Source organism: Protopterus annectens, chromosome 11.part0 (genome assembly GCF_019279795.1).
Source record: "Protopterus annectens isolate FY-2018-M chromosome 11.part0, PAN1.0, whole genome shotgun sequence".
In the NCBI taxonomy this organism is placed as follows: Eukaryota; Metazoa; Chordata; order Ceratodontiformes; family Protopteridae; genus Protopterus; species Protopterus annectens.
The window spans coordinates 1,311,564,341-1,311,578,946 of NC_056745.1; the positions used below are offsets into that span (position 1 = coordinate 1,311,564,341).

At 38.0% G+C, this 14,606-nt stretch overlaps 1 protein-coding gene across 2 annotated transcripts in view; it reads right to left on the reverse strand.

The window, feature by feature from the left end:
- IRF5 (interferon regulatory factor 5) overlaps nucleotides 1-14,606 on the reverse strand; it is a 1,182,803-nt gene that overhangs the window by 129,604 nt on the left and 1,038,593 nt on the right. For both annotated transcript variants that reach the window (XM_044088631.1, XM_044088632.1), the window contains one exon: nucleotides 6,638-6,687. In XM_044088631.1, the coding sequence (XP_043944566.1) occupies nucleotides 6,638-6,687 (50 nt within the window). The remainder of the gene's footprint in view (nucleotides 1-6,637; nucleotides 6,688-14,606) is intronic.

Below are 14,606 nucleotides of genomic sequence, written 5' to 3' on the forward strand. Positions count from 1 at the left end.
TAGATGGCAATATCATCCAGGTAAGCAAAGGCATAATCTCCTTCTCCTGCTAGGATATGATCTACCAGCCTCTTGAAAGTTGCTGGGGCAATTTTCATCCCAAAGCTCATCTTCATCAACTCGTACAAGCCGAAAGGAGTTACAAAGGCTAACCTTTCTCTAGCGTTGGGAGTCAAGGGCACCTGCCAGTAACCCTTGGTAAGGTCAATAGTGGCCGGATACTTAGCCCCACCCAGCTGCTCTAGGGCTTCATCTCATGGGGTAAGCACCTGACTCTGTGTGACTATTTAGTTTCCTGTAGACCACACAGAACCTAGTGCTGTCATCCTTCTTTGGTACCAGCACCACTGGGGAGTCCCAGAGAATGCTGAACTCCTGGATTTCTCCCAGTTCCAACATTTCCTCCTACAGAGTCTGTCTGACTTGCTCAGGCACCCTGTAAGGGGCATGCTTTATAGGTCTTTGGGGCCCTGTATCCACATGGTGCTGCACCAAGTGGGTGCATCCTGGTTTTTCAGTGAGCATGTCCCCAAACCCCTGTAACACTCCCCAAGTTTCTCAAGCCTGGTTAGGGGATAGCCACTGGAGCATTGCTTCCCTTTCCACTGAGGTGTCAGTCTGAGTATCACTGAGGAGATCAGTCACCAGATCCTCCTCAGACTCCTCCTGCCATCCACTGCTAATACTCAGCACAAGGGCTTCCCTGTCATGGTAAGGCTTCATCATGTTAACATGGTACAATTTGTGCCCTTGCCTCCTGCCTAGCAGGTTTACCATGTAAACATCACTGACCTTACTTACCACTTTGAAGGGCCCCTCCCAAGCTGCTTGCAGTTTATTGTGTCTGATAGGAATGAGAACCATCATCTGCTGTCCCACAGAATAGTCTCTGGCTCAAGCATTCCTGTCATACCAGACCTTTTTCTGCTGTTGGGCTCCTGCCAGGTTCTCCTGGGCCAAGCCCGTTAGCTTCCTAAGCCTTGTTCTGAGGTTTAGGACATATGTCACAACAGACTGCTTGTGGGATTCACACACCCTCACATTCATCATGAATCAAATTTAGAGGCTCCCTCACCTTATGCCCAAAAAGCAACTCAAAGGGTGAAAAACCTGTGGATTCCTGGGGCACCTCCCTGTATGCAGACAATAAATAGGGCAAATATTTGTCCCACTCCCTCATAAACTGGTCTACAAATGCCCATTTCATTGCCTTTAGTGTAGAGTTTAACCTCTCCACAAGACCATTACTCTGGTGGTGGTAGGGGTGGTCTTTAGGTGCTTCACCCCACAGCGCTCCCACAGATAAGCCAGCAGGTTTGATATGAAATTGGTACCTCTGTCAGTCAGTATTTCTCTTGTTAAACCTATGCTGCTGAAAATCTCTAGCAAAGGATTTGCCACCTTCTCTGCTTCAATGGAGGACAGGGCCACCACATCAGGGTATCTAGTAGCATAATCTACTACCATTAGGATATACTTCTTCACTATGGAACTTTGGGTACTCAGAAATCCCACAATATCCATAGCTACCCTCTGAAATGGCTCCTCAATCACAGGAAAAGGCATCAAAGGAGCTTGCCTACTTTCTGGCACTGGTCACAGGTCCTGCAGTACCCTGTTACATTCCTGGCAATCCCAGGTCAATAAAAGTTCTGCATAATATGTTTCTTGGTACACTTTATGCCCATATGACCTGCAAAAGGAATGTCGTGGTCTATGGCTAGAAGTGCCAGATGGTAGGTTCTGGGCACTACCAACTGCTGTATTACCTCAACTTCTACCCCTCCCTCAGGGATTCACTCTCATACAGTAAACCCTTTGTTCCAGTATACAGAATCCCCTTTTCCTTGAGAATCAGTTCCCTCCCTAGCTACCTCCCTCAAGCCTTTTAATGTAGGGTCTGAGAGCTGAGTTTTAATACTATTTTTACTCTAAGCCATTTTATTTTGGTTAGAATATATATTTATAGTAAACCACAGAGTTCTAATCACAGAAAAATATTGAAATCAACATTTATGGACAGACTCATACAAATAAAAAAAAACACTCTCTGAACTAAGCTTCACTATATTCCTGACTAAATCTAAATGAATTACTGTTCCCTACTTAAGTTACTTACTACTGCAAGGCAATATGCTGTGGGTGTGGGTCTCTCTAGTCAGGTTTCCCAAACAGAATACTCAATACTCTGAGATTTCTCTTTTTAATATCTAAAATATAATTCCCAAGAAGGCTGGCAGAATGACCTCATCTGGTCACCTGACTCTAGGTTCTCACAGTGTATCCCTTTAAAGCTGAGACAGGAATTTAGCATAGATTGCTCCTATACACTTCTAAACATGTATGGCAGTGCCTGGGGCCCCCCTTCTTTTCACTGAACTAATGAACAAAGGCTATTTCCCAGACCCAGTAACTCTGGTCCCATTCAGCACTGTGGGGTACAGCTTTAATGGTTTAATAGCATATTTACATTTCCCTTATTTTTCTTAAAGTTAACCTTTGCTGTCCCAGAGTCCTCTATTAAAACATATACATTTAATTCAGTTACAATAATACATGCACATTTCTTTTCATTTCAGTAGAGTTTACTGTTGATGCATTTTATCTCAAGCAAACCTCATAAATAAATGCATTTTCAGCACAAGCATCTGTAAAAATCAGTTTGATATTCACAGGACATATCATTCTTTACAAAACTCCAGCTGACTGTGCTGACACTTGCCCATATCATCACAATAGGAACTATGTACAAAAAGTGCTAAATGCCCTTATAAGATTTTAATACAGTTAAATGAATACAATTGAAATAATGCACACAGCCATAAAAAGTAACTTAGAACTATGATCTTTAATACCATTTATTTTCTTTGTTAATTTAACTTGTAGTTATTTGTAGATACTTATGTTTATTGTAGTATATGGTCATGGAGTATACTCCAAAATTATAAATAGCAGGAGTGTCTGCTTTGGTTATTAATTATTAACTTGTGAGTTGTTACGTACTTAATTGCCACTTATTTAAAACCACCCATTGACATCTTTGATTTGTCAAGCCAGTTCTGTGTAACGTACAACTTCATCACTGAAAAAAAAAGAGTAATTAAAATGTGCATTTTTGCCTTATTAAACCAAGGGGGTGGTATGTAAAACTGCAAATTCCCAGGACACAGTGATTTTCTCATAGCCCATTTTTTCTAGCCTGAGTTTTAATGACGACTACAATTTATATGAGAATTTCCAGCTTCAAAACAAATGAAAAATATCAGCTTTCTGGTCTTTACAGTGTGAACAATTTGTCAAGTATGCGCAGTAATATTTGTGAGTATCTCAGGGGTTAAATATGCATTATTTATTATCACTGGGTATATATATATATATATATATATATATATATATATATATATATATATACATATGTATATATATATTTATATTTATTATTATTCAAAAGGGAACAGTTTTAAGGATAGATGAATTGATTGGATTTTCTGATTATTTTGAATTGCTGGATTTAAGTTGGTCCAATAGTTTGAATATAGAATACTATCCTGATATTTGATAGATACAATTAATTTATATGTGTTTGATAGATTTGTTTCAGAGTAAATGTACTCCACAACAACCCACATAGACTTATGTTGTTGTTATTAACCTCTGGGCCCTCTAAGAAGGTTAAGATAATTTCTTTTATCTGTCTCCATATAACCAAATAATTTTTCGAAAGGTTCAAAGCATTTCTCAAACCATTAATTGAAAGGTATTTGTAAGTATAAATGTCTAATATAGTCTTTTGATTAAACGATAATTATTCAGGTTAAGCATTAAGTTATTTAGTTTAAAGTTTGGATTAAGGTGAATTGGTTGTAAGATTTTAAATGGACTTGTTAGGTTCAGTGAGTTGATTATTTTTGTAAGATTATTATCTTATTCTTTAAATATTTATTTATTTTGACACTTCTAATATTTTAAATGAACAAGCTAACGACCCAACGGATGAACGCACAAAGTACCTGTTATAAAAAATAGAATGTAAAATAAAAAAGTTAGGTACTTGTGCGTGGAGCGGTTTCAGTAAAGAAACAAATCCAAGTTGCAGTTCAAATGCAGTTATTCAATTCTTCGGTTAAAGAACTTCTCCGGTATTATTAACATAATAAACAACTTGGATTTATACCGGAGAAGCTGAGAAATGGTAAAGCTTTGGGACTGTATTTACAATTAATTATTTGATTATACCAAACTTTGACCCAAGTAGGACTCCATTCAATCCTTGTTGGGTTATAATCAGAAATTGCTATAATTCTACTAGCTTTTATTATATCATAATAGAGATTAATGTCCAGGAGGCCCAAACTACCAATCTTTTGGGGATAAATACATTTCTTGTAACTAATACAAACCAATTTGGGCACTCATAGAAATTCAGATAGACATATTTATAGTTTAAAAAATATCTGATATTATTATTATTATATTGGATGTGCTAAACTGAAATAATAGTTTTGATAATATATTCATTTTGATGATATCCACTTTCAACAATAAAGGAAATTTTAATTTATTCCATCTAAGAATATCTTGTTCAATAGTCATCTATAGTTTCATTAAATTATTTTGATTAAGTAAGCTTAAAACATGCAAGTGAACATTCTTTAACTTTAGTGTAATTTAGAAAACAAACATCACTAAGTTTAAAAACTTCATGCACTACTTTACCCTTAAGCAAAGGAGTTAAGAGCCTCGCTCACTGCCATTGTTCAGTGTGGTATTGATTACATCTCTTTCATAACTTCATCGTTGAGAGCCTCACTCAGTGCTGTTGTTCAGTGTGGTGTGGATTACACTCCCTTTCATAACCTCATCGTTAACAGCCTCACTCAGTGCCATTGTTCAGTGTGCGGTTGATTACACTCCCTTTTATAACTTCATCGTCAACAGCCTCACTCAGTGCGGTTGTTCAGTGTGGTGTTGATTACAGTCCCTTAAATAACCTCATATAAAACTATAAAAATCATCACCCTCATTATGCTAAGAAGACATTTGTGCAGCAAAACAGTACATCTTTATTTTTTCTTATTTTGAATGCTTAATGAAGGTACCTAAACCTTCCTTTTTCATAATATAAACCCTTCCTAATCCTCTATTTTTCAATGTTGTAGGCGACTTGTAAAAAGCTTATAATAAAGGGGACTTCATGAATGATTAGTGCAAGGGCAGTATGGCAGTACTGCAGACATGATGGATTATGGTGATGAAAAGAGAATGGAATTATAGGATGAAGCTCTCAGTGTGTGTCCTGATCCTTGCCTATGGTCATGAGCTTTGGCTAGTGACCAAAAGAATGAGATTGTGGATGAGTGGCATGGAAATTATGTTCCTTTGGGGGGGCAGCAAGCCTTACTCTCCATGGCAGAGTGAGAAACTCCATAAGCTGGGAGGATCCTGGAGCAGAACCATTGCCTCTCCAGTCTGGGAAAAGCCATTAGAAGTGTACTAGGTGTCTTGAGACAATACTCATTGTACATCTCCTGTACCAGGAATGACCCACTAATAGGAAACTCAGGGGAAGACCAAGGATATAGAGGGACTTCATCTATTGATTTGCCTGGGAATACTTTGAACCCTTAAAGAAGAAGAAGTAGGATACTGTTGCTATAACCTCAGCATGGAAGTCTAGACTACCCTGCTCACTTTGCTGCTACCATTATCCTTACCATCTCAAGTTGTTTACAAAATGTATGGATACATGAAAGGGTGGTTAGATATAAGGATAAACAACTATCTTGTATCACTCATTCAAAAATACATTGTAAATGATTAAATTCTGAAAGCATAATAGAATAATTTTCTGAAAAAGATGTCCATAACCCAAGCAACATAATATGGATGAACTCATTTATGTAAGATTGCACTGTGGTCTGATTTTCTTGATGTAACCATGGAATCAGTTGGCAGCTGTTATTATACCAGACTTTATCCTATTTTTTATAACAACAGTGACTTTTCACCAAAGCTACAGAGCTAATGACAGCTAATGAAGACCCTCTGGATTATCAGTGACCTCCTTCCACCACGTTCCTCTGTTCCTTCAGTGAAACCTCAGCATGGAAAATGACAGTGATGCAGGCTACATGCTAATGTGAAACGTACATCTGCTCTTTTTGTCATAATTTTTGTGTTATTTTATTACCAAGTTGGTACATTGGTGAAAAGACCTTCTTCTGGTATAGCACATGCCTCAAGCACAATAATAAACGATAGTAAAGGCATCCATGTGATTTATCAATTGTTACACTGCACATCTAGACACATAAGAAAACTTTCAAGGTGAGAATTAACACAGTTTAAAAGCCTTATTCTATTTACCAGGCTGAACTTTTGATGACCTACAATTTACTCTTGAATCAATACAATGAATGCCACAGTTATTTCTAATGAAGTGTAAGACAGGTAAGAAAAAGTAGTCACTAGAGCTGACAGGAACCCTGAACAGCAGAAGAGACTGAAAAAAATGTGGACTTAAATCAGTATTGTCCAACTAGAATAATGAATAGATACTGATATTTAGAAACACATATTGCTATATATACCTCACTGCACAGACAGCTATAGCTTCATACATATAAAACCATCTTACCTCATCCTCTTCATCAAGGACACATTCGTAGTCTTCACCTAGAAAGGTTTCTGTAAAGGAGGTAATAAAATGTTATAAACATTGTAATACTGTCAACTCTCAGTTTAACATAATGTATACCAATGGCTCATGATGCCTGCATACTAACAGTTTATAGTTACTTGTTATAAACTATGATGCACTGATATCACTTACTTAGTAATTTGTTAAGCAGAGTATGGTGATTAATCTCACTGGAATGTTTTCAGGCCCAGACTTGTTTATCATTAGGATCCAAGTAATTATATGGGGTCTATATTACGACGTCAAAATGCTGTAACAGTGAATAGCAAAAGGCCAACAAGTATTCAGCGAAATCCACTTCCGCGATTCACTGAAAACTTTCCAGGCAAACAAATACTTGCACCGCAATGCTACAAAACAAATTTTACCTAAACCAAACCCACCCATGTGGGGGTACCAACTCCAAGTTCACACTACATTGGAGAAAAGGGCAAAATTGTGTAGTTGATCAACTACATCTTTGCCCTGTAAGAATTCAGCAAATCGCAGAAATGAATTTCGCTGACTACGTGTCGGCCTTTTGATATTCGCTGTTATGGCATTTCGACACTGTAATATAGACCTATTATATGTACTCCCTCAGTATAAGATTCCACAAGGTCAGTTTTTCTTAATAAATATTAATATTTCTTTGTATATACTTATGTCTTTAATGCATGTCAGTTATACATGTTGGTTTGTTTGTCATATTTATGACAACAATGTGATAAAAAATAATGTTATCTGTAATGTGTATATGTTCATGTGCATATTTGTGTGCATAGCTTTCTTCATTACCTTGTGTATTTACTATTACTATGTACATAGTAATGGTTGGAAAGAGCACAGCAAATTGGCAGTGAACTCAGTCTGTATGAGCAGAATTATTTTTTGTCGTTTATTTGGAATGATGGTTGCATGAGTCCTATGTAAACAAGGAAATAAGGCTATAAGAATGATTTTATAACAAATGGAGGGATTAGCAAGAACATTAAGAAATTAGTTACAGACTGATTTTTGTGCCCAAGCAAATTATCTAAAGGCAATGCATGTGATTGTTTAAAGATTAATAAATGAGTATATGCATGATTTATATACACAGGCAGTTTAAATGCAGCAACATAAAATGATCTTTCCAATGGCAAAAGACTAATTGCTGATCACACGAAGAAGTATTTTTTAAGAGTGACTTGAATATAAAACTATTTATCTAAAACTAACACAAGATGCTTACTGTATAATGCAGGTCTAATAACTGATTCTATAAGGAAGTAACTTATGCGGTGTGATTTCAGGTATCATAACAGCAGTGTATGGTGAAGCTAGTATATTTTAAAGTGCTAAATGCTTGAGAAAGGAAATAGGTAAAGCAATATGAAGACACATTGGAAATTTGAGTTATTAGAGTGTTACTGTTGAATATTTATATTCAAACAGTGGAACATAAAGTTCAGTGTGGTGTTGATTACACTCCCTTTCATAACTTCATTGTCAACTCAGCCTCTTTCAGTGCCATTGTTCAGTGTGGTATCAATCACATTTGTGAAATATAGCTGCACAAGAGAAAGTGGAAAATGTGGACTTTGTTAAACTTGTGGAAAACTAAAAGGCATTTGCCTCGCTTCATGCCTTTAATGTTTGTTAATGTTTGGAAGGACACAGAGGGGAGGGGAAGAGGAAGGAAAAAGTTAACTGTAAGTAAAATAATTTCTGTACTTAAAATATTTCTGTGAAACTTCTCAGGATATAAATTACATGTTTTATAGTACAGAATTTTATTTAGGGCGGCCACGGTGGTGCAGCGGTTAGCATTATCGCCTTACAGCAAGATGTTCTCTGATTCAATCCTCGGCTGAGGTACCTTCTGTGTGGAGTCTGCATGTTCTCCCTGTGGTCGCGTGGGTTTCCTCCAGGTGCTCCGGTTTCCCTCATCCCACATCCCAAAGACATGCTGTAGATGGATTGGACACTCTAAATTGGCCCTAGGCGTGAGTGCATGCGTGCATGTGTGTGTGCCTTCCGTTGAAGGTTGGGTGCCGGGCTGGCAACTAAACACTGTAAAACTCCATTGCCAATCATGAGCAGACAGATGATCCGCTGTGGCAACCCCTAACCGGGAAAAGCCAAAAGAAGAAGATAGTAGAGAATTTTTAGTTGTTGTATTTGATAAAGATGCTACAGTAAACAGATGCCCTATTTAATTTCTTTTTTCTTTTCTAGTATTAAGAAGTGTAGGCATTACAAAACAAAAAGATGAAAAGGGATAGACAAAATCATCTTTTCATCAACAACCCACCCTTTTTTTCACATTTTTTTCTGTGCATGGGGTTGGGGTATTGTGTCAACTGTCACCATCTCTTTCTATTCAGTGCCACTCTGCTGCCTGATTTAACTCTCATGTCTGACTGTCTCAGGTCTTTTCTCAAACAATCCACCCATCTCTTTGCTGGATGCCCTTGTTTCCTCTTGCATTCTTTCATGCTGTCTAAAATACTCTTCACCAGATTATCTTCAGATTTTCTGCAAATATGCCTAAATCACTGTAATTTATTCTGTTTTACTTTCTCTGTAACTGGAGCTACTTTGGCTCTGGCTGTGATGTCCTCTGATATCCTCATTTGGCTCTGATACCCTAATTTCTTCTTCTGTCCCATAGTGTGCATCCTATCACCCATCTCAGTCACTTCATGTCCATCACCTTTAGCTTTCTCAAATGCTCTGCTTTAACTGTTCAAGCTTCTGTACCATACATTAGTACTGGTCATACCACCATTTTGTACACCTTACATTTCGGCTTCTTTGGCATTCTTCTGTCATACACTGTCCATGACACTCTGTACCAGATGGCTGCAGCCCTTCTGATTCTAGCTTTGACCTAATCATTCAGACTTTGCTTCTCTTCAACACCCCCCCCCCCCAAAATACCTGAAAATGTTGACCTTTCCATTGTTTTCCTTTCTATCTTAGTGCTCAACTTCTTATTTTCCCCTATTAGGTGGGATTACAACTGCCCTATTTGTACATAGTTTCATTCCATGTGTCTTCAGTCAGTTTTGCATTCTATGCCACTATTCTTTGCTAAAGTTCTTGTTCAGAGTCTGCCTGAATTGCCACATCAGCTGTGACTCTGTTGAGCTGTTCCCTCTGACCTGTTTGCTAATGTAATCCATCACCAGTATGAACAGTAGTGGGCTCAGAGCTGAACCCTGTTTCACAAACACTCCCACTGGGAACCCCACTGTGAGTCTGAACACTGTTCATACTTGTGTCATTGTGTCCTTGTACATAGCCTGCCCTAATTCTACCATTGTTTCTTAAACTTAGGACCACTGCAGGATTTCCCAAATCAGCTTTCTTGGGATCTTGTCATATGTTTTCTGCAAGTTTATTAATGCCCAGTTGGAGTCTTTCTGCATCTCTAGCTTCTTCTCAACTGTCTGTTTCACTGCAAACATTGAGTCTGTTGTGTTACATTATAATCTGAATCCAAACTGCTCATCCCCCATCTTAATTTCTACTACTTTGCATATTTGTTTATCAGTCCCCCTCGTCAGAACTTCCATGTAGTGTTACAGGAACCTGATACCTATGTACTGCCCATAGTTGTGGATGTCCCCTTTGTTCTTGCACACTGGCACTAATATGCTTATTCTCCATTCAGGTGGGATACACCTTTCTCTCCATACTGTTATGAGTAACCTCAGGAGCCATTTCTTCCCTTCCTCACCCAACATCCTGATCATATCTGCTGTGATCTCATCCGGACCTGCTGCTTTCCCTGACTTCATTTTCCTTAGTGCTGTTCTTACTTCATCTAGCGTGCACTCCTCTTCTTCTTTCATCATAGACTGTGGCTGGGGTGATACAGCATCTGTGAGGGTTTCTTCTTTCAGAAGCTGATGGAAGTACTCCTTCTATCTGCCATTGATTTCCTGTGGACTGGTGACTTATGAATGGTATCGGAGTATTTTCTTTATCTCTCTGCTTTTGCCTTACAACCTGATAGAGTTTCTTTGTGCCATCTACTGAGCTACTTTCCAGAAGCTGACAGGGTGCATCTGATGCCTTATTCTTTGTTACTGTAACTCCTCTCTTAGCCTCTTTCATAACCAACCAGTATGTCTTCTTAGCCTGGCCCATTTTTTTCAATCTCCCACTTTTTCCTGCACTCCTTCTTTCTTTTGATGACTTCCTGAACTTCTGCATTCCACCACCAGCTTTCCTTATGTAACTTGCCTCTATACCTGACTCAACCACATATCTGTTCTGTAGTCCTTACACATGCTGTTTTGAAGCGCTGCCATTCTTCTTTAACACCACCTATTTTCTCTTCTTCCTCAGGTGATACAGCTTTGAGTAATTCTTTGAACTGTTGTGCTTTCTCTCCAGTCAACCTTCAGCTCTATAGCCTCGTCTGTTGACTTTATTGCCTTCTCTGACCACTGCTTGCAGCTGATAGAATGGCCTTTCCTTCTTTATACTGGTTGCCTCACCCATGTCTACCAAGGCAGTCATCATATGCTCCTTCTTTATACTGGTTGCCTCCCCCATGTGTACCAAGTCAGTCATCATATGCTATCCATCTGTCCTGATATGTATATTCAGGTCACCTATTATCAACAATTCATGTTGTCCTGCTTTATCAAGTAGGTCATGTGACTGCTGCCTGAATATACTATTTTCCTTCCTATCTTAATAGCTGTGGGCTGAGATCATCAATAGTGCCCTATCCATATACTGAGAGTCTGACTGGCATGAGCCTATCACTAATTCTGATGAGATCCCTCACTGTCTTCTGAAACTTCTCCCTCAGCACAATTCACACACCATTTTAGTCCGTCCTTCTTAGTAGTAGACTCTGGATCCCAGGCCAAGTGGCTTTGCTGCAAAGCCCTTCCAGCTTGTCTCCTGGATACAGAGGATGTCGAGCCTCATCACTACCATCATGTCATCCAGTTCCAAGCTGTAGTCTGTTGGTAAACCTATGTTTACAGTAGCAATCCTTAGTTCATATTTGGCAGGTTGACTGGTTTTACATCTAGCTTTCAATCAACTGAGCTATTCCAGGGGTCACTTTCCAAGATGGCTGAAGACTGAGCAACAGCTTAACATCAAATCTTGCAGTGTGAAAAAAATAAACCGAAAGACAAGGGCCAAGAACTCTTGTCACTTTTAGTAAATTCAGCTACTGGCTAGTAAGTACACTGCCTGGTTGCCAGCAAGGAAGAAACTAAGAGAACCTGAAAGAAAATCAACTAGAAAAGGTGAAGAGAAAACACTGACTGAGAAGAATCCTGCAGCTGTTCAGCAAAAAGCACTTCAAGCTCCAGTTTTCTATACATAAGTCAAATGTGTTCAGAGTTGATTAAAGAGTATATCAACTGAAATAATAAAAAGCTCGAAAAAGGAAGAAGCATAAAACAGATACTCAAGTGAGCTGATAAAACTACAAAAATCAGAGTTTGAAATGAAGAAAAGGATGGCTGAGTATGAGACTGCTCAGGAAGAGATGCTTAAAAATGGTAGAAATGGAGGACAGAGCACATAGAGATTTTATTCTATATGAGGCACACTAGAAGGAACAGACTGTATTAATTTTATGATGGCACAAATAAGCAACTGGGCAGGCATTCCACAGCAGGTACTGTTAATTGATAGGTCACAGCATGTGTAAACCCAAAACCTGAACATGAGAAAGCAGCTAAGACCTGTATTAGTAAAGACACAAATTTACCAGAAGAGAGAATCAATCCTGGCAAAAACTGTGGCAAAAGCACAAAGTATTAAAAGTTAGAGACAGTAGAGTGCTTGTGTTAAAAGGATTATTCACGTACACTACACAGAAGAGAAACACATTTATTTCAGCTATCAGGGAATGTCTAGAGGCACGTGTGAGTTTTAAGGTGCTATATGCAGAACTGACTAAGGAGGAAATACAAAAGTTTGTCCAACAAAAAGTGAGCCATCAAGCAGAAGGGGATTCTGCTTCTCACTATTCAATAATAAGGCCTGTGAAGAGACTTTGCCAATGAAACTGTTTCCGTTGTCCCAAAAGGAAATGCTTGAGACAGAGAAAAGCACATAAGTTGACAAGAAGAATCAGGAGTATCTTGGAATTGAATCAGGGTCTGGAGTTGGGAGATGGAGATGAATGGGAAGAAGACTTGCAACATGGAACTTAGTGAATAAATGTGAGACTGCAAAGTATCAATCGCATTTGTGAAATAGTGGACTTTGTTAAACGTGTGGAAAACTAAAAGCCATTTGCCTCACTTCATGCCTTTAATGTTCATAGGTTCATTCATAGTTTAGTACTAAGCTAACTGGCCTTGCGAGCCATTTTAAGCCTAGCCAATTATCCCTTGTGAGACTCAAACCCTGCATCTTGTGTTTGTAAGGCAAACACCTTAGCCATTAAGCCATCCTCCCTTTGGAAGGACACGGAAGGGAGAGGAAGAGGAAGTTAAAAGGTAACTGTAAGTAAAATAATTTCTGTACTTAAAATATTTCTGGGAAACTTCTCAGGATATAAATTACATGTTTTATAGTACAGAATTTTTAGTTGTATGTGATAAAGATACTAAAGTAAACAGATGCCCTTTTTAATTTCTTTCTTCTTTTCTAGTATTAAGAAGTGCAGGGATTACAAAACAAAAAGAGGAAAAAGGATAGACAAAATCATGTTTAAGTTAATAGGCTATAATCTTTGGCTGTTGAGGTGGGGGGATGGGGTGCAAAAGTATACAGATATGTAGAGCTGATAGGTTTTCACTTACTCTTGTATATTTGAATGTCTGGATTAAGACCTTTGGCTTAATCTAATAACAAGTTTTAGGTGGAAACTAATAAACAAGAGAACACTGAATATAATGAAACTTTTTCTTTAGTAATAAATGTTTTGACATTTCTTTTGAAACCCACAGCTGAGGGCCATATTTTTTCTTACATTTCCATGGAGACAATGTGATTAGAGGGCAATAAAAAAGTCAAAACACTGGTTTCTTTAAAGCTAATATTTTCTGAAAGCATGTTTTTCATATCTGGGAGGGGAATAAAGATAAAAAACAGACACCAATTAGTGTAAGCAGAAGCACAGACAGTAACTTGCATCTTAGCATGGTCAAACTAAAATGTAACTTAGTTAGCTGTCTGTTTGGGGCAATTGTTTCTATTAGAAGGGTCAGACTTCATTATTTGAAGATGTACATAGTGTTGTGTGTTTGTATTAAGTTAGCAGGTTATGGGGGTACCCTGGGGGTGTGTTTGTTTTCTTTTTTTAACTTTATTTTATTTGAGGGTTCTAATTGAAACAAAAGTCTTGCATATGTTGACATAGGTTCAAATGCTGATGACAAGAAAAATGTATAATGGATCAACCTGCCAAACATTAGTGGGTGCATGTATCACAAAAGCTGGAAATATACATTAAAAAAAACTTTAATAATATCATAGGTGGGATTAATGACTTCTTCTTATAATTCTTATAATGACTTCTTATCATAATGGTGACACTTTCCATATTATCTTGGAATGTCAATAGTTTCACAGGTATAGACAGAAAAGGGATGAGTATTTAATTATATTAAGAAGTGCAGAGTGCAAATAGCAATGCTACAGGAGATACGTTTGGAAAGAACTGAACATGTGACTTTGATAAAGAAGGGATTTCTGGATGGATATTCAACAGAATATGAGGGACAAAGGACAACAAAAGTATTTATTTTAATTGCAAGAGGAGCTGTAATAGTGATAGAAGAGGGGAAAAGGATGTTAATGACAAATTTATGGTCATAAGAGGCTACTGGCAAGGGATGAGGATAACAGTGGCATGTATATATATTCTACCTAAAACTGGTATTATAGAGCTTAAAAACATTTTAGGAGAAATTTCAGCAGGAATACTACTTGTAGGTGAGGACTGGAATTT